Raw genomic sequence first — 20859 nt, forward strand, 5'->3', positions numbered from 1 at the left:
TTTGTGGTGTACAAGTTGAACTTGTTGAGCGATGTTCAGTAATTAATTTACACGAAACATTAGTTGTACTGTTTGATTACAGTAAGAGTTAGCAAATTTAATAAACAGAAACTTACAGGTGAATAAATATGATTTACATAGTGTAACTGTGTATACGTCATAGCTATTATATTAACCTTATTGTGAATCGTACTTAAAGTTATACTATTGTGTTTGATATAATTGTATAATAAAAAAGAACAGGGTAGAAACTTTTCAAGAGTTGATATATTCAATATATTCAATAACATAACTTATAGTAGTGCAACCATAAATGAAAGAGTCGGATAATTACACCCTTAAATGGATTCAAATTATAAAATTAGAAAAAGAGGAATATATTAACTTTCATGACAAAGAAGCTCAGTTATCAAATAATAAATATAATTTATTTTGAAAAATTAATTGAAACTACTGATATTATAAAAATACTGAGACCACATGTTCAGCGTGCTTCATTGAAAAGATATAGAAACAGGGTTACCAAATTCTAGCACACACGTTCATACCAAGCTAACACCATATTACCATGCTAATATACTAGTTAATTAAAAGCTTGAATTAGGTGAAATAACTGAAAATTGAAATGCAATCACAACTTTCCCAAAATGAAACACCCTGTGTCTGAAGTTTGACGTGGCACGAGGCGTGTCAAACCCGTTGACATTCGAAAATGAGGTTCGACTATGCACGCGAACCGGTCTCCTAATGAATTAAAATTAACTACATTTCGCTACGGGCGAGTGTTTGGCACGTTCAATATTATTCTTTATCGTCCATCTCCTCGATTGCGGTCTGCAGAAGTTCGTCCCTGTTATTCGAGCGTCGAGAAGAAGGAAAGCACATTCAACGACTTATTTGCCCAGGGATAATTAGTTCGGAACTTCGACATCGCGAGATTGAAAATCCTTCTAGGCGCGTTGCCACTGTTTTCTGCGATAACGTTCCCATTCCGGACGACTAATTTGTCGCGATCAAATTTAATTATCCAAATTGCAGTTTCGCCGAGATGTTCTTACACCAATTTCACTCTCGACTTGATTAAAGTCACCCACATTGTTCCACGATCGAACGGTGGATGTGTCGAGAGGAGAATATAATGGTTCTCGGAACAGAATACTCGTTTATTGACGGAGAATCAATTTTACGAATAAAGCGATTGACAGTACTATCTGCGAGCATTACACGTTACAAGTCTTATTATCGGTAAGGAAATTTACGGTGAGAGTTTAATTTGTACCAGTAAAGTTTCTTGAATTACTTGCTTAAATTTTCGTGAGAGAGTTTCTGAGAAGCATGATATTTGATATCTTATGAGAAACTACACTTCCTTTTGTATAATTCTATTTAAAGATAAGTTTTTGGTAGAAACGTAGAGTAAGAAATGTTTAATAAAAGTTTTTTGTACTTTATAATTGTCCTTGTAAGAATAAATTAATAAAGACTTGACGTACTTATGAGTCGGCCATCATTAATCATACAGCACATCGCGTGAGGTTATAGCGCGCGAAATTTAAACTTCAGATCTATAATGTACATTTTCTATCATTTAAAGTACAATATATAAATTGACAATTAATAATTTAAGTACCGCAAAATAACTTATAGAAGTTTGAAGTTTAAGGTTAAATAAGTGTATAAATGTTTTGAATATAAGATTGTTCTTCATGGTAAAAACTAATAGAAGAATAATGAATCCATTTGCAGCTTAGCTCGTCCATTAACGAATATCCCATTTTCCGCTTATATATCAGCCGGTAAAAGAATTTCTATATCATGGAGATCCACAGTTTTTAGGTTAAGCAAACCTTTTTGCAATATTGTGTACGAAAAATGTAAGATATTTCTTTACATTCTGAAATCTGCCATTTGAAATCCGTTCGTAATTCCATATAGAATTTATTTCGTTGCTACGAGTGATCATTCATTTTAGTATTAAAGCGAATTTAATACAAAAATAGATCGGTTATAAAAAGCTTTTAGCCGGTGTGCTTTTTAGCGCAGTGAAAACCATTAATTTAAACCTGCATTTTTTCATAAAAATAAGCTATAAACAAACTGTTTCATATCTAAGTTTCAGATTAACTCATTTCTCGTATATTTTTTGCTCAATCAATTCCAATACGAGAAACATGTTAATTTCCCATTAAATAAATTGCTTCCCTTTGAACGTTCATCTCGAAGCGTTAATTAATTCTCACGCAGCAGATGAAACGAACAGTTTTATCACACGGTGACAATTCGAGAAAACATTTCCGTTCGCTAATTCATCTCCGACAAAGAATATAACGATATTCGTGAAAACGATAAAGCTCTCAGCATTACAGGACACAATCCCGACTTTCCAGTCACGAAACAATGTTAGCGACGTTCATTCGCAGTCGTCTTAACTCGATTTCTGTTGAATGCAGCCTAAAATCCTGCCGGCACAATTACGCTCACCGAAACCGGTGGCTTTCAGCCACGAATTTTCACGAGGAAACATAAACACGTGTGTTCGTGTGTCGTCCCGTTACACCTTCAAAGAAAACCGGGATACTCGCTACTTATTGTCCCGAGATTGTAAGTAAATCTCGTGCTAGCACTTTGGGCTTTTGGGTTTAGTGAAACGCCAGCTGACAACGGAATTATTCCGACGAAAGGGTTGTTTCGCGACTGCGACGCTGCTCGACAGACTAATTCGAATAAAACAGCTAACGAAACCTGCTTTAAAAGACTGACTGTTACGTTTAATCGTCCTCTTTTCTAGCCTTGTTTTCTACAGCGTTGACGCGCTTTTTGTTGGCCAGGGAGACAGTTATATTGGGGTGCGACGTCGATCGAACTGGGACAATGCGGATATTTAATTCTTTTTCAAGCTTTTTCCTTTATTTTCTTGAAGCACAATTAAACTGTAGAATAAATTGCACGGTTAATATGTGCAATTATTATGCACAATTTTAAAGCACAAATTTTAAACCACAGTTTCAAGGTACTTGCAAATTGGGCACCCTTAACGTCTTCTGACTATTTCTTTAAATGTAGATATTTATTACTTGATTGATAAATAATGAACAATACAAAAATATCAGTATTAATAAAAATAATAACTGTTTTAAAAAATGAAGTACAAATTTAAAGTACATACAAATTGGGCACCCTTAACGTCTCCCTGACTATTTCTCTAAATTTAGATATTTATCACTTCTTTGATGAGTAATGAACAATACAGAAATATCAGTATTCATAAAAATAATAACTATTTTAAAAATCGAATTTTATTATGATTTTGAAAAATAAATTAAAAAAAACAATACCAATATATTTAACAAATAAAGTATAATATACTCATCACAAACAAAGGATAATTTTCGAAATTTAATTACACAAAAATTTACTGAGTATTTCATTACACGAGTCATAATATCTTAAATCATTGAAAGTTATTTGCATTTTTCAGCTATTCTATTACGAGCACAATTTCACCTCTAAAACTTTAATACCGCCTAACAAAAAATATTCACTCGTGAAAAGAATCAATCGATGCCTCAATGGATTCTTTTCACGCGAAATTTTCGCTTAGAAAACGAACGAACATTTTATACTTTGACGAGAGCCTACCATTTCTTGCTTTTCCTTGTTCGCCTGAAAAAAGGGGAACGTTTCAAGAATTTGCATGCTATGAATAGGTATGAAGCACTCGAGCACCGTGGAAGCTGACTCTAAATCTTTTTCATGGAAATTGTGACTTAGATCCGGAGAATATTCGTGCGAGAAAAAGGGCACCGCTGAAATCCCGATACTAACAGCTAAAAGGCGAAACATTAATCAATCCGATTGTTATTCTTTGATTTTTCGTGTTTATTCGCATTTTAAATCCGTATATCATACATTTTTATTCCCTATATAATTTGGTACTTTTATGAGCTGTTCGATTTCTTTTTTAAACATTTCGCAAAATTGAAATGATTTCAATTATTTGACGAATTATTTACGCGAGTATTAGAATTTAAATATTACTTCAAAACATCTGCATAATTTTATTTACAAGCATCTACATAATTTTATTTACAAGCATCTACATAATTCTATATTATACACATTTACATAATTCTACATAATTCTACATCCACAGCATCCCATATAATTTATAATGAACGTAACGACATCCGTAAGATAAAACGACTGTAATATAAAAATGTGAATGTCGTAATTTCACTCATCTTCAAATCCCAGAAGAACCGACAAAAAAGAAGAACAGTCCGACAAAATAATTCAAATTATCTCGAAAAGTGTGTCAGTCTCGAAAGTAGTTGAAAGGTTAATCTTCATCCTCCAATCGGAGTTTTATTTCGTCGTTCCGCAACTTCGACACCGATAAGCCGCGATATTAGTAAGCCTTTCTCGATACTTTCTCCGAGCATGATAAAAAGACATATTGCCGAAGTTCGCAAGAAACGTTCAAGTTTCGAGCGTCCCTGGTGCCTGGAGAATTTCAACGCGTTTCCGAGATTCACGGATACACACAACAGCGTAAATACTTTTACTTTCTCCGATACCGCTTTTAGTACCACTGGGAGAAATTACTGGCAAACCCACCGAGATAGTGTGGTATCTCCAACAACCGTCATTTGCGACTTCGAGATATCGCGTGGTCGCTGCAATCGAAATCTCCCTCGAAGTGTCGACGTCTACGATCACTCTCGATCTTTACGAGGTTTTAGCACTCGTAAATATTGCGCTGTATTTGCGAACATTTTGCTCGGAAAATAGTATCTTTGTTTTATAGAGCGAATCTCACTTGCAAATTTATAGTGGCTAACTGGGGAATAGAATCATGAAGTTTTGGTTATAGAGACATACAGAGTGGTAATTTGAGAAATTTCGAGGTTTGGAAGTGAGTATTAAAATTTGGGGATCGAAGAGTTTGAGCAGTTGAGTCCATAATAATTTTGAGAATGGATGATGAGAATTTGAGTAATTATTTAAATCTCCAAATCCGTAAATATTCGTAAACCTTCAATCTTTACATTCCCAAATCTTCATGTTTCCAAAAACCCTTAAAAATTTCAACCTCCATCCCAGTACTTTTTCTAGCAGAAATCTGTACTTGATTCTCTACATAATACTTGAAGCTTCCTTATTTTAATCTGCACAATACGAACAACCGCTATCATTAACAAACTACCGCCTGTAAGAGACATTTATTACAACCGCGTTCATTTTCCCATGGCAGAATTACACGGCAAATGAAAGTTACAAGAAACGGGAAGGAAAACCCGCGCAGTTCATTCGCTCCCGTAATCATGCCCTTCTCTTGAATGACCGCACGCTCGTTTAATATTCAACATCATCCGGCAGCAAAAAAAGGCTTGCCAAGGTAGCTTTCCTAGCGATTTTTCAATAATTCACCAGACCGAGTAAAACGAAAACAAAATCAACGTGGGATTTCACGGTACGGCGGTCCGTGAAAGGGGTGGAGAAAGATCTTGGCCGTTAATGGAGAGAAACGAAAAGGGAGAAGAAGACGCCAGGAACGGCATAAGTAATTGAAATGTTTCGAAACCGAAGAGGTAGCGTTCGATTCTGGGTATGCGGTTAGCACGATAAGAAGAAGCAAGGAAGCAAAGACATGAAACGTGCACCGAGCAACTTTAGCTGAACTCCGAAACGAACAAAATGGCGGGTCTTCATCCACCGCAGATGCGTCACGTTCACGAAACGGTGCTCTGATTGATCAAAGGAAATACTCTGGACTAGTATCCAGGTTAGGATACCTTCGTTCTGTTTTCCTACGGGTTTTCAAGCGGTTCCTGACGTCGATTACGCTCATCGCTACCACTCGTTCGAGTTTTTTCTCACAGGTTTCGACAAATTGCTAGCTTGTTTTGTTCAAGGTTTATTGCGTAATTGGGAAAACAGTTCAGGTAATGTTTGGGTGAGGTGAAAGAGTAATCTTTCTCTAATATAATTCTGAAAGGAAAATTACAAATGTAAAAACTTACGAGTACTCTAAACTAATCCTCGATTGATAAATCGTGTTTCTGAGCAATTAAGCTAAACTGACTGAAGAAAATTCGAAATCCGTTCTATCATACTTAAGGAACCCCTCCAGCACTCCACAGAAACTAACGCAAGTGTTTACAGCTCGTAATAGCACTAGTATCTCAAAGTTAGGGCAAAGTACCCTCGATTTCGCAACACTTAGCCGAGTCCTCAGCGATGAATGACTCATTGCAAGGAAGAAGATCGACACCCGAGAGCAACTGTTTTGGGGAACTCTCTCAGGAACCATTTTGAAGGATCAAGCTCGTTGTCGCCTACGCTTCACACAGCTTCGCTCTGTCGCTCCTGTAGAACACAGAGCCCGTATGGTCACCCATCAAGAATATCCATGCCCAGTTTCCATTCGGTTAGGGTGCTTTGATTTGATGGACGACAGTGTCGATTCAACGATACCAATTGCTCCCCGAATACCATCCACGTCGCTCCACCACTTTCGATAGTCTATTCGCCTTGAAACCACAAACGTTCCCAGAACTACCGTTTCCACGTGAGCTACAGTATTTTCTCGCGCGAACGACGACCACGAATTCAAGCTTCGCCGTCACTGTAAACTAACGTGACCGTGTGTTCCCCTAGGGAACCGAGTTTCATCCAATTTACCCTCACCTATGTCTTTACGTGCTTCTTTTTGCTGAAAAGAATGAGCTCCACGTTTGTATACCTCGCGGTTACGTTTCTTTCTGCTGCTGCAACATGCAGCTAATTTCTAAATAAGAATTTTTTGCGGAAAAAGAAATGCGAGGGTGTACGAACGGAATATTTTTGTCATTTTCAAGAATGTTGCTTTTAAATGTTCGATTTGGTACTCTCACATTAATGTACCTGGTTACATGTCAAAAAATTGTCTACCAGTATACATACATGTATATTTGATCATTGTTCAAACATATTCTATCGTGATGCATTATAATTTATCATAATTGTTTATAGTATGTACAATAAAAAAAATTGTATGTCACAAAGAATGTACATGAACACGAATATCTTGATTAACTATTTATATCAATCTATGTTAAACCAACTCACTAATTTATTCTATGTAAAATATAAAACAAACATAACCTAAAAGGAACATCAAATGACAAACATTTATATTGAACAAGTAAAACTGTATATTTTAAACAACATGCCTGAACATAAATTACTTAATTAACCATTTTAATGGATTTGCAGTAAACTTAATCATCAAGTCAGTCGAGATAAGACATAAAATAAAGAATCATAACCTAAGAGGAGTATCAATTACACGACTGATATTTAAGGTATATTAAAAGTGCATATTTTAAAGAATATATCCAAACATGTAGGTCACAAATAATTATTTAAATGGATCCATGATAAAGCAACTTGAATAAATAAATAGTGCACAAGTATCAAATGAGTCCATCAAAATAAAACAATCATAACCTAAAGAAACATCTAAGGCCACTATTTATCTTAAACGATAAAATTGTTTGTCTCAAGGAACCTCCCTAAACAAGAATGCCAGAATTAACTATTTAAATAAATAATAAACTAAGTTAAATTTGTAGCGAACTAATCCAGTCCATCAAAATAAAATATAAAATAAAGTATCATAACCTAAGGAAGCATCTAAGGCTACTATTTATCTTAAACGGTAAAATTGTCTGTCCCAAGGAACCTCCCCAAACAAGAACGCCAAATTAACTATTTAAATGAATACCAAACTAACTTAAATCTGTAGTAAACTAACCAAGTCAATCAAGACGAAATATGAAATAAGCAATCATAAGCTAAGAGGAGTATGAAATGCAGTATTCAGAAGAAAAGAGATCCTCGTAGGAGCAGACAGCCTGCAGCATCCAATTCAGATGGTCAACAGAAGAGACATCCGCTGTCAGAATACGAAAGGAGCATAGGCGGGCATAAACAATTTCCTGGCAATGCATGGTATATTAGCGAGGACAGAAAGAATCGTACATAGAAGGAACGATGAATTTGAAGGAAGAACGAGTGGTACATCGTTGCAGGCCGAAAATCTAACTGAATTTATTCAAATCCCTATCGTTCCGGGTTTCGTGGCTCGGGATAGCAGCAATAAGTCAGCATCGCGGTTACCAGCAGCAGTTTATGAATAATGCAACGGACGACGGGGACTTCTTTTTCGCGTGGATACGGACAAGAGAAACGAGAAACGCCGACACAGAAGAAGAAGACCAGACAAGTTCTGTGTACTCTTAAGAGGCGAGCAAGCTCGTATCGGTGGCACGAACGAAAAGAGAGACGAAGATTCACTCCATTCGACCGCGTGAAGCACAGTTGACACACTTTCAGCACGATCGATATGTCACCCACACCATGCTCTCATAAGAAGATCATTGTGGTCTGCATCAGCGTACGGTTTAATTCGTAATGGTGTATTCTAACAGCGTGATATCGACCAGCGTTGATGCAACGCCTGTGTCGATCACCGGGGTTACTGAATTTCCACTGCGGGTACGCTTGTTACGATTCGATTCGCTTTTAGGGATGTATAGTCATAAGGATGTTGTGGATACTTCGGATCTTTAAATTTTTAGACACATCAGTTTTCATATTTTTAATCTTAAATTTCAAAATTTTCAAGTTTCGAGATTTTCAAATTCCTAAATTCTCAAGTTTCTGAATTTTCAAAACCCTAAATTCCCAAATTCCAAAATTCCCAAATCCCTATATTCCCAATTTTAGATTAGACAATTTTTAAATCTCGAAACTTCCAATTTCTCAAATTTCCAAATCCTCAAATTCTCAAATCCTTAAATTTCCAAATTTCTAAATCTCCACATCCCTAAATTTCCAAATTCCTTAATTCCTTAATTCCTTAATTCCTTAATTCCTTAATTCCTTAATTCCCAAATCCTTAAATTCCCAAATCCCTAAATTCCCAAATCCCTAAATTCCCAAATCCCTAAATTTCCAAATCCCTAAATTCCCAAATCCCTAAATTCCCAAATCCCTAAATTCCCAAATTCCTAAATTCTCAAATCCCTAAGTCCCCACATCTCATTTCCGAACTACCATCTTCCTAAATTACAAAAATTACAATTTAAAAAAATGAACAATGAAAGAACATCAAACCTTCAAGAAATAAAAAGCAAAGTAATTAGGTAAACTTCATTGTACAATAAATCACTAACTTCCTCGTGAAATTACAATTTTTCTAACAGCTTTACACACAAAAGCACATACCGTAAAGTTCATCTTTTGTAAATGAAGTGACTAATTATGCTTTGTGGAAATAAATCACCGCTATTGAAAACAACAGAGTTTCCTATGGTTTATCCATAAATAACAGCCGGCTTCAAAGAGTTAAACGATTTCGTCACGCTGCTATTGAACTTTTGATGAAGCTACTTTACCCAGGTGTTTTTGCGGCGCGAAAATGCGCAACAGGCAATTCTGTGTCCGACATTGCAAAAATACGATATTTCTATGTAAAATGTATCATTGCATCGGAACATACGTGTCCACAGCGCGAACTAAATCGATCGAAATTGCAAAACTTTGATTTAAAATTCAGAGGTATCATAAACAATGCAAAATATATGCTAAACCTATGTTAGACATATCAAGGTAGAATAAAATGTTTGGTAGATGCAAAATGTATTGTATAATATTTGCATGATAAAATAATACTTTTCAGCATCTTTGCGGGAAAGTATACCGTGAAAAGGTGGATATGCTTTCATAAAAATTCATAGACTAGAAATATAGGTACGAGACTTTCATTTTCGGTAGGAAGCAGAGATTGTAGAATCTTTGGGGAAACAGAAAGCCAAGGTTCTACGATCAGGTTTACAAGCTCCGTGATACCATCATAGCATGGTTACTTTATGAGTGTAGCATAATAGATCGGCGCTTCTAATCCTCCCTTCGAGCCAGATTTAGATACTGCATATGATAACAGTCTGAATAATATATTCCTAAATGGAACATGCATGTACGCGATAGATAGGATCTATTCATCAAACGCATTTCGAAATTTCATGCTAAGAGTTTAACCGTGTTTCGACACTTTGTGACACATTTTATATCACAATTTAACCACTAACCTATTTAACGCGGGTTAATTTGAGTACGTTCATTGACTTTCATAAAAGATGAAATGTACATATATGTTACAGTGTACTCATATGAGTATAGCACTAAAGTTTGTAATATGAAGAGATGTATTATTAGTTTTATTATAACAAGGTTTATTATATGAATGTTTTATTTGCTACATAAAGTGTATTGAATACTTTTACAAGCATCATTTCCCCCTTTTCGAAAAAGATGCTCGTAGGGTTAACCTAAAAATTATTCGACATTTGCACACAGAGCTAAGTAATCATTATTGCAATAAATAAATAAAAAAACTTGAAATGTCAGACATAGTTTGAATTTAGTAATCTTTAATTGTACAAACTGGTATTGAATTCAAAAGTTCTAAGGAAAATACAATTTATTTTTGTCACATATAAATTGTGGACTGCGTCAAGAATGTGACTCGATGTCATAAGCCAAGCGATTAAATCGTGTGAATATTATTATTAAATATATTAGTTAAAAATTACTAAGGAATATTATTATCGAAGAGTTAGTGTTGAATAATTAAGAAGCATTAGAGAAGATGGCGTACGAGCATTTCTATCGAAATTGATCACACAAGAGCAAAATACTGTACGAGCTTGTTGAAGTCTGCATTTACAGCGGCAGTTATGTTGCATGACGTATGATAGATTGACTGTATTTTATGTGCGATTTTGATGGATCGTCAGCCATGCTAGGTTTTATCGTCAGGTTTTCTCTATTGAAGCACCCGTCTGACATTTATCTTTCGGCAGCGCGTAACAACATTTTTAGGTGTAGAACTTAATAGTTTCTTCGAAGTTTATAGCACAAATAAATGTATCAAAGTATTAATATACAATATTGTAATTATTATCGTATACGACAAACAGGTAAATGACACGGTTAAATAATCCACCCAGGACATAATTATATTTCAATCTTTCATTTAACGCTAATTACCTGTACTAAATAATTAAATCGATAATTGATACGTATTACTAAATGATTAACCCATTTGTTTCCGCGAGAATTTTTTTTTTAAAAGCAGTGACGCTTGTACGGATATTCAATTACTTTATTCAGCAAATAAAACCTTTTGTTATAATAAAAATAATATCTCTTCATATTACAAATTTTAATCCTGTACATTGAGAACATATTTGTACATTTTATATTTTATGAAAGTCAACGAATGCACTGTACCCAAATCAATTGGGACAAAATGTTGAGACAAAATTGACACAAATATACCCTTGATATTGTAAAGAAGAATAAGCTAAACAATGCAGTTTACTAAAAAAAGTTGCAAATACGATGATCGAATATTTGAAATTGGCGCGTAAAATCTAACGATCTTGAAGTAAGAGTCTCGAGCGATTTAACTAAGAGGAAAGAAATGAAGACAAAAGCGATCGGTAAATCTCGAAGAGAATCACGGATTTCTTAAGCACCGACATTTCGTTGAAACGACGAGGCGGAATTACCGGTGGACGCGCATGCGTCGACAGCACGAAATATCGAGCAATCGAAATGGACCGGTAATTCGATTAACCCCGGGAACACCGTTCAAATCGCTCTCGTTTATCACGGTTGGCTCGGTTTAAAATGGGCGAAGTAATCGGCGATAATGGACTCGCGACATAAAGAACCGGGATGCTGATACGCCTCGCGGAAAACAAACAGGCGTCGTCGTTGCGAGCGACGGCAAACTTTATTAACGCGATTCGTAATGAGATTAAACGAAAGCTTATCGTTTACCCGCGAAATCCCTTTACGTTTAAATAGCCTTAGAATTCGCGGTTGTCTAATCGCGACGCTGAATCATCCCATCAACTTAACCTTTATTTCGTAGTGAAACGCGGTTGTATCTTGCGTTTCCGCTCGAATAAAAAAGCTGAATCGTTGAAGCATCATTTATGAAAGAAACTTCTATCGATGAACTGAAAATGAACTTTTCAAACATTTACTTAGGATAAGGATTTTTATTGCGATACTGTATAAATATTCATTTTTATGAGAAGTACACTTTAAAAAGTAAAAATATTATTAAGTATTTATTATTCAATTTTAATGATCACAATATGTGCAGTCTTATGTTTTAGCGTTGGGAAATGGATCAATTTTAAATTTTCAAATCTTCAAGTTTAAAAGTTAAGGTATATCGAAATTTCAAATTTAAATTTACAAGTTTTAGAATTAAGAAATGTAGCAATTTTTAATTTTCTGAACATTCAAATTTTACAATCCAAGAGTTTGGAAGTTCCAAATTTTTAGGTTAGAAATTTACGTTCAAACGTGAATTAGAGGTTAGGAATTTATTTTCAATGTTACTGCTTTTAAAATTTGAACAAACTATCCTTTTGCTGCTTACAATTAATTACTAAAATATTAGTAATCACAAATTAATCACAGAGTTCTAAAATATCATATTTAACCCTTTGCACTCGAAGATAATTTTATTATTTACAAACAGCAACTTTAAAATATTAATTAAAATGTTAAATGAATTTTTTTGAGGTTATTACTTCTCTACTAATAATTTCCACTATTGTCTATTTCGCTATGTCTACACATCACATGAGCACTATTATAGAATTCATTAAATAATGCTTCTTTTAAATTATTGTATTAAATCGAATGGCGCCTGAAAGGCACCTCTCGAGCGCAAAGGGCTAAAAATTTTCTGTAATTTACCAACTGCATATAAAAAGACTCAGATCCGATTGGTTCCAGGATTTGTCGTTAAAACTAAAACTGTCCACCGCATTCAAAAGGAAAAAGCAATAAACTAAAAACAGTAATTTGAATGCAAATTTAGTACGCAGCCACGGTGACTTCGTGCAGTATCGTGTACGATGAAACGAAAAATATTATAATATTTCAAATCAAAGCTAAATAAATATTTATCGTGTTTAATGAGCTCGTTTCTGCCGGCAATTCGTTACCTTTGAGTTGCAAAAGCCGAGAAAACTCACCGATATTCGGAGCCCTCGTTGAGTTGCCTAACCGTAATAGGAAATTCGCTGGGTCCGTGTGCCTTTAGGAGCTCTTGCAATCGTACTAAACCTTCGTTGTTCTCGTAGATGATGGTGAAACTCTTCCACCCCCAGGCTTTCACCAAATCAACGTACGCCTGGAACAGAGACATTTTATTAACCACGATTGCCACCCAACTCGTCATACAACGTTCCTAGTACTTGAAATTAAACCCGAAAGTATTACAAATTTATTGGGGACAATTTTCAAAGGGGTGCAATTTTCAAAATACACAAAGAGATAATAGGCAAAGAATCTTCTTCTGAATAAGTACTTTAATACTATTGCTATTAAAAATCAAATTTTCGATTTTTGTATGAAAACGAAAATTGTTACTTGTTTCACTTTGTGTTGAAACTCGATGATTTTATCAACTTCTAACTAATTTTTGAAAGTGTAGTTTTTAATTATATTAATTGTGGTTATAAGTAGAGAATGCAAATACGTGTTTAATACATATACATATACATGTATACATACACATATGCATATGCATATGCACATACATACATATACATATACGTATACACATACATAGACATATACACATTGTACATATACATATACGTATACACATATATATACATATACATATACATATACATATACATATGCATATACACATACATACACATGTACACATATGTATATTTGTATATACATATACACATACATATATGTATATTTGTATATGCATAAAAATATTTGGTTACGAATAGTTTGTGAAGAAAAATTGAAATATTCGAGACATAAGAAAAACGAGATATAACAATTATGAATGTAAATATCTTGTGTGTAATGTTGATATGTGAGATTTTTGAGAATATGTGGAGCTCGCTGGTGAGAAGAGGAGGAATCAAGAAAAATCGTCGGTCGTTATCGGCGTTATCAGCAGTTCGGTAATGGAGAAAACGAAGCCCGCGTGAAAATATGACTAAAAGTAATAGTAACGCGAAGATAGAACGTATGACCGTGATATTTTATAAGATTTCATGGACGCAATAATGGTGTCTATAGAACATTCGTGATGGCTTTCAATTTATAGGTAACGTGGCAGATATTTCAAAGTAGCAGATTGCAATTTAACATTCTAATGGAATCCGAAGTGAAAATTGTAAACGGGAATGTTCTCCCGTTCCACGATTCCGAAATTAATTTCCGTGGACGATTTAAGTTTATGGGGAAACGACACAGGAGAGTTGTAGTTCAATTAAAATTAATAATATCTATTTGTGAGACGACTGTGCAGACGTTTATGCAAATACGTGTCATTATAAAATATGTTAACCGTTGAAGAAATATTAGGTGATACAGTAACGATATTTTATTTAAATCGCTCAAATTAAATTTATTTTATCGTTTAATTGAAACAAAAATAATTCAGTTTTGCTGAAAATTTGCATTGCTGTTTGAAACGTGAACCGGTCTTAATTTCTTTAATAGACTTATAATAAATAGTTATCTAGTCAGTCAAGTAACATAAATCGGATAGTTAAATGAGTTATAAATAAATCATAATTTAAGATGAACACTCTTCTTACATCTTCCACATCAATAAATTATCTGATCTGAAAACACGTATCAGGCAATTGTTTATTTGGTTATTTTAATCAATTTACTATGGACTAAATTACGTAGACTCTATAGAAAACAAAATAAACAATAATTCAATATGGAACAATCCAGAATACTTAGATTAAACGATAAAACTATCCGTTTTGAAAAATACCTAAGCACGAATTTAACTCATTATCAAAATCGATCTACAATTAACTAAATTACCGAGGCATGTCAGAAAGTGAAATAAAGAACCATAATTCATCATGAAACTCAAACCAGAACTGCACTTCTATCTGATTTCAAAGATACCCGAACAATCATATTCTGATGACCAAAATCAATTTATAATTAACTAAATTACTGAGCAGACACGTTAGAACGTGAAATCAACAAACATAATTCAACATGAAACGCAATTAAGAACAGTATTTAAATTAAATGATGGTACTCTGCGATTTTAAAGACACCTAACTACCAGTAATTCAACTGATTATGAAACTGAATCTATAATTAACTAGATTACTAACAACACAAGCTAGAATGTTAAATAAATGGTCATATCCTGAAACAAGAATTCCAGATGTAGTTGCAGGAAAGAAATTTTCTGCCGAACATCTTATATAGATGCATAGTAACATCTTGTATAGTAACTTCTATATACATAGCAAAAATGTCCATTTGACAATGATCACATTTGTAAAAAAAATAAAAGAAGATGTAGTAGTCAATTCACGAGTGGGTGCGTCTAGAGGTTGACCCAATGGGTTCAACAATTGTTATTGTCATTATTATTCTTATTTGGCCCATTCTTATTTGTATTGGGAAGTGAGGAATAGAAAGATTGGGAATTTAGGAATTACAAAATTAGAAAATCGACAAATGGGAAATTGGGAAATGAGAAAATTAAAAAATTGGGAAATGGGGAATAGGGAAATTGGGAAATAGGGAACAGGGAACAGGGAAATTGGAGAATTAGGAACTTGGGAAATTGGAAAATTAGAAAATTGGGAAGTAGGGAACAGGGAAATTGGAGAATTAGGAACTTGGGAAATTGGGGAACTGGGAAATTGGAAAATTAGAAAATTGGGAAATGAGGAATGGAGAAATTGGAGAATTGGAAATTGGGAAATTGGGAAATTGAGAATTCATGAATTTGAGAATTTGAGGTTTTGAGAAACTGGGGAATGAGGAAAGGAGAAATGAGGAGATTGGAAATTGTGGAATTACAAAATTAGAAAATTGGCAAAGGACGAATAGGAAGATTGGAAGTTAGAAAATTAGGAAATTGGGAAATTGGGAAATTGGAAACTTGGAAATTGGGAAATTGGAAACTTGGAAATGGGGATATTGGAAAATTGGGAAACTTGAAAACTTGGAAATTGGGACATTGGGAAATTGAGGAATTGGGGAATTGGGGAACTGGGGAATTGGAAACTTAGAAATTGGAAAATTGGAAAATTTGGAAATTTAGAAATTGGGAAACTGGGAAATTGGAAAATTTGGAAATTGGAAAACTGCGAAAGTGGGAAACTGGGAAACTGGAAAACTTGGAAATTGGGAAATTGAGGAAGTGGGAAAGTGGGAAATTGGGTAACTGAGATATTGAGAAATTTAAAAAATGAGAAATTGAGAAATTGTATAGAAATAAATATCTCGCGATGCATTCAAGAACCTAAATTAGTCCTCCACGTTAATATCACAAAAGTTGTGATCGCATAACCGAGAGCAGGATATGTTCAACCCCCGACATACCTTTTCTATACCCTAACCTTTTACCGAGTAACTATAGCCTCTCCCATTGGCTGATTCAAGGGGCAACTTCGCGGCTGAGTTTTCACGAGGATCAGCCTTGGAAGTAACTCGCATTTCGAAGCCGCTTGCCCGATAATCCCAACTTCCTAAAAGCGCCGCTGTATATTTTCCAGCGAGTAACTTTCTTCGTAACCTCTTTCTCTCCCCGCGATATTTCTCTTCCTTTTATGCGAAAACCGGGCGCAAGCTCATTTCCAGATTTTCCTTTAGCGTGTTGCACGGACGAAGCACTAGAAGGTTAGTATCGTCGATAAATCGACGTTGCCTTGTTTACTATCCCATTGATCGCTAATACCATGCATCGTGCTGCATCAATCTCTTCATGGTTTCTGGCTTGTTTGACAATGAAACGAGTGACCCCGTTTTCCAGGAAAAATGTGTAAAGACTCTCGAACCATGCTCGCCTGATTTTCTAAGATCGAGTGTATAATCTGTGGTCTCGTTTCTTCTTTTTTATTAGAAAGCTTTCAAGCTCCTCTTTGTTGTCGAATATTTTGGGTCATGAAACTGATTCATGTATTAACACTTTAATGGCCGCTCATGTGTGTGGTTGATTAACTGGTTGCTTTAATAATTATCACATAGAGGAAAATATTAAATTTGTTATTTTCATATGTTTTATGTTGTTGTATATAATTGTTGTTGTTTTCATTTGTTTTATGTTCACACAGTTTTCTAAAACTAATTCTTCAAAAATATTGCTCGCCCCTGGCGACGCTTGGCGGCCATTAAAGTGTTAACACAAGTTTTCCAGATTTTATAGATAAATAAATAGAAATTGATATTATAATAGAACAGTTATTATAATATTTATCATACTCATATTTATCCACTTTCATTCAATAAATAAAATTATTAAAACTGCATAAAGGGTCTTGAAAATTATCTGTATTATATAAAAGTATAAATTATTTATACGAAATCAGATTAAACCTGTAATGAAAGTAAATGAACATTTGAACAATGTAAAAATCGAGCGGTACATCGAATACAAAAATCGATAGCGGGAGAACAAAGTGACGTAATAATGTTACAACGGGAGATTAGTATAATGTTTCATAGTTATCAGAATTTTGATCATGCTGCGTATTGTCAGAAAACCGAGAGAAGCGAAGGGGATAAATTATAAATCCCACCGTTGATTGAACGGGCTACTGAATGCAACGAATATTGAATTCCCTGGTCTCCATTTCGTTCGTTTATTTTAATTATTACTATTTCGGAAGTAATAACCGGCAAATAAATTAATTCAATACCATTTGCATTCGAGTGATATCAATATACTCGCAGAGGTTTATGAAATGAATTAAATATTAAAGTCGATGTTGTCATTTATCGTGGAATATTCGTATTCAATAAATTGGTATTACTGATGTTTCGTCAATAAGAGGATTTCATGAGGCTTTACGAAGAACTTTGATGAATAATCTAGGGGAAATTTAATCTCCGTTGAGTTTTATTTTTGATAAGATATGTTTTCGATTATTATAATTCTTGTCACGACTTTTCTTTTTGTTTCAAGTTTGTTACTTTCCAATTACCTAGGTTTAGAAGTTGTCATGTCCTAAATTTTGAAATTATCAAATTATCAAGTTTTCAAAATTGTATGTCACCAAATTCTTAATTTCTGAGTTTAACAAATCCCCCAAATCATCAACTTCTTAAATTCTTTAATTTCCAAGTTTCCAAATTTTTGAATCCCTAAACTCCCAAATTCACTGATTCTCCATCTCCTAAATTTCCAAATCTCAAAATTCTGAAATACTCAAATCTGCAAATTTTGAAATTTCTCAACCTCCAAATGAAAAATTTTTTGAATTCCCAAGTTCACAAACTCCCCCATATCCCCAAATTCTCGTAATCCTAGATCCAACTCTTCTAATTCCTTCCTAAAAGTTCAAATGGTAAAATTTCCAAAAACTTAAATATCCATATCCCCAAATCCCCGAACTGAAGAATTCCCATATTCCTAAGCGCCTATGGCAAATTCTAAAATTAACATATCTAAGTATTTAGCTCCCCAAATTCCTAAACTCAACAATCTCCACATCTCTAAATATCCATGTCCCCAAATCCCAAAATTAAATATTCCCCTAACTACATCCCCAAATCCAAAGAACCTCTCAACATAAACCACCTACACAAAAAATAAACACGTCCCCAACCAACGATACGAGTTGCCCAACGTAAATCAAACGTACTTCTGTAAAAGCACGTGTTTCGCCGAAACCAGAGCTCTGCTAAATTTCGTAGAACGTGGTTAGTATCGAGTAGAAAAGGGAAATCGTTGGTGGTGCACAGAATTCGCGATACCGAATGACAAACGAGACCATCGCGTCCTTTGTAAACGTATGCAAATAGGACTGGCTTCGTGGCAGGTTCACGGTGGCGTATAGCGAATCTCATCCGGTTCGAACGAGAAAAAAACAGACTAGAAACGTAAAGAGGACGAAGGATAAATCGGTGAACACAGGGATTGTTCAAGGACGTGCATATCGTGCGTCTTCCATAATCGCAGAAAATACACAGTGAGTCTAACCACAACTGCGCCGTGACGGGTATTTTGTGCACGATGCAGTTTCGCTCTTACGTTTCGTGTTGGCGCGTAAATCGCTGGGTATGTGCAAATCGTGGCGCACTTATTATGCTCGCAACATTATATTTCCGCTAGTTACTTAGTAGACCGACGTCGAGACCGATCTGGCTAATTTACCTCTTCCCGCCTTAAACGCTACCGGTACAACCATTATCGATGGTGGCGGCCTCATGCAAGTCTAATGGCGGAATTGCAGTCGGAAATCGGATGCTGCTTGACGACACATAAGCAGCTAAAAATAGCGCTTTCGATTTGAACTTCGATCAAAATTACGATGGATTTTTAAACCTTTCGTTCTTTTTTTACTGGCACTTGGAAGGTGACTCACGCGACTCAATGTAATGATTTATTCCATTTATATCAAGTCAGACATATATGATTATGTTACACGTAAACATAGACATATCTCATATAGTCACATATGTCATATAGGCACAGATGTTATATAGTCACATATGTCATAGAGGCACATATGTTATATAGTCACATATGTCATAGAGGCACATATGTTATATAGTCACATATGTCGTATGTCATATATCTTATATATGTCACATAAGTCACATATGTCACATATGTCATATATGTCATATAGTCACATATGTCATATAGTCTAATATGTCATGTAGTCACATATGTCATGTAGTCACATATGTCACATATGTCACATATGTCACATATGTCACATATGCCATATATGTCATATATGTCATGTAGTCACATATGTCATATAGTCTAATATGTCACATATAGACATAGTCACATATGTTTGATTTCTAGTCTTCGATCATATATGCATAAGCATTATTTGATTATTCTTGAAAAATATTAAGCTTCAAATAAACATGTTTGAATAAATGTTTGAGTCCGCTTTATCATAATTTATCGTACATAAAATGATTTCGATTAAAATTTTAATGAGTATAATATATTCCGAGACGTAACGTTTATCTCGCGGATGTTTCATCAAATTATAATTTCACGAGATTCTCATCTGAACGTAAGTCGACGTTCGTAATTTATTCCGCACGATTTTAGAAACGTCTAACCGGTACAAATTTAAAGCGGATGAAATTTTTCGAAAATCCGATTATCCGTGGATACGATAAGAGGGTCGTACGTCTTGAAGACTTATCGCAAAGTAATCCATTTGACGTGTCAGTCTCATCGCTGCACGCGAAGCTTAGGTTAATTGTTAGGTGCATAAATTTAAGTCGCGGTCGGGATGTGAGTCTTTCGAATATTTCACCAGGGTAATCTGAATAATCCTTCCGACCCGCAATCTCGGTAATCCCTGTAACACTCATTCCGTTTCTATATTTTCCCACTCGTTCTTTCGAAAATAATTCAACGACTGCAGTTTCGATTAATTTCCACCAGAAATTAGCGTATTCGTTAAAAGATTAATGAGTTCGCAAACGGGGTCATTTGGATGAGCGTCTTTGATTTGACTAGTAATCTTACAGAAGTTACCATGATTGCGGTAGAAGATTCATCGTTGAATTACGTTTTATAAAGAAATAAAAGTGCACTCTACCTTTCGCATTAAGAAAATGTTTTTTTTATTGAGGTAATGTTTTCTACTAAGAAATTGTTTCGTATTAAAAAAAAACGTTAACAGACTGATCATATAAAATGTAATAATATACGAACATTTTTGAGCATTCTAAAAATTGCTACAAAAATTATGACAACCATACATGACTACAATAATGATC

At 34.6% G+C, this 20859-nt stretch overlaps 2 protein-coding genes across 12 annotated transcripts in view; one reads left to right on the forward strand and one right to left on the reverse strand.

Moving 5' to 3' along the window:
* LOC143265178 (uncharacterized) overlaps window positions 1-20859 on the forward strand; it is a 430584-nt gene that overhangs the window by 406341 nt on the left and 3384 nt on the right. The window lies entirely within an intron of this gene.
* KaiR1D (Kainate-type ionotropic glutamate receptor subunit 1D) overlaps window positions 1-20859 on the reverse strand; it is a 349648-nt gene that overhangs the window by 98007 nt on the left and 230782 nt on the right. For all 11 annotated transcript variants that reach the window (XM_076535671.1, XM_076535667.1, XM_076535673.1 and 8 more), the window contains one exon: window positions 13113-13270. In XM_076535671.1, coding sequence (XP_076391786.1) covers window positions 13113-13270 — 158 coding nt within the window. The remainder of the gene's footprint in view (window positions 1-13112; window positions 13271-20859) is intronic.

Source organism: Megachile rotundata, chromosome 9, assembly GCF_050947335.1.
Source record: "Megachile rotundata isolate GNS110a chromosome 9, iyMegRotu1, whole genome shotgun sequence".
NCBI classification, from domain to species: domain Eukaryota; kingdom Metazoa; phylum Arthropoda; class Insecta; order Hymenoptera; family Megachilidae; genus Megachile; species Megachile rotundata.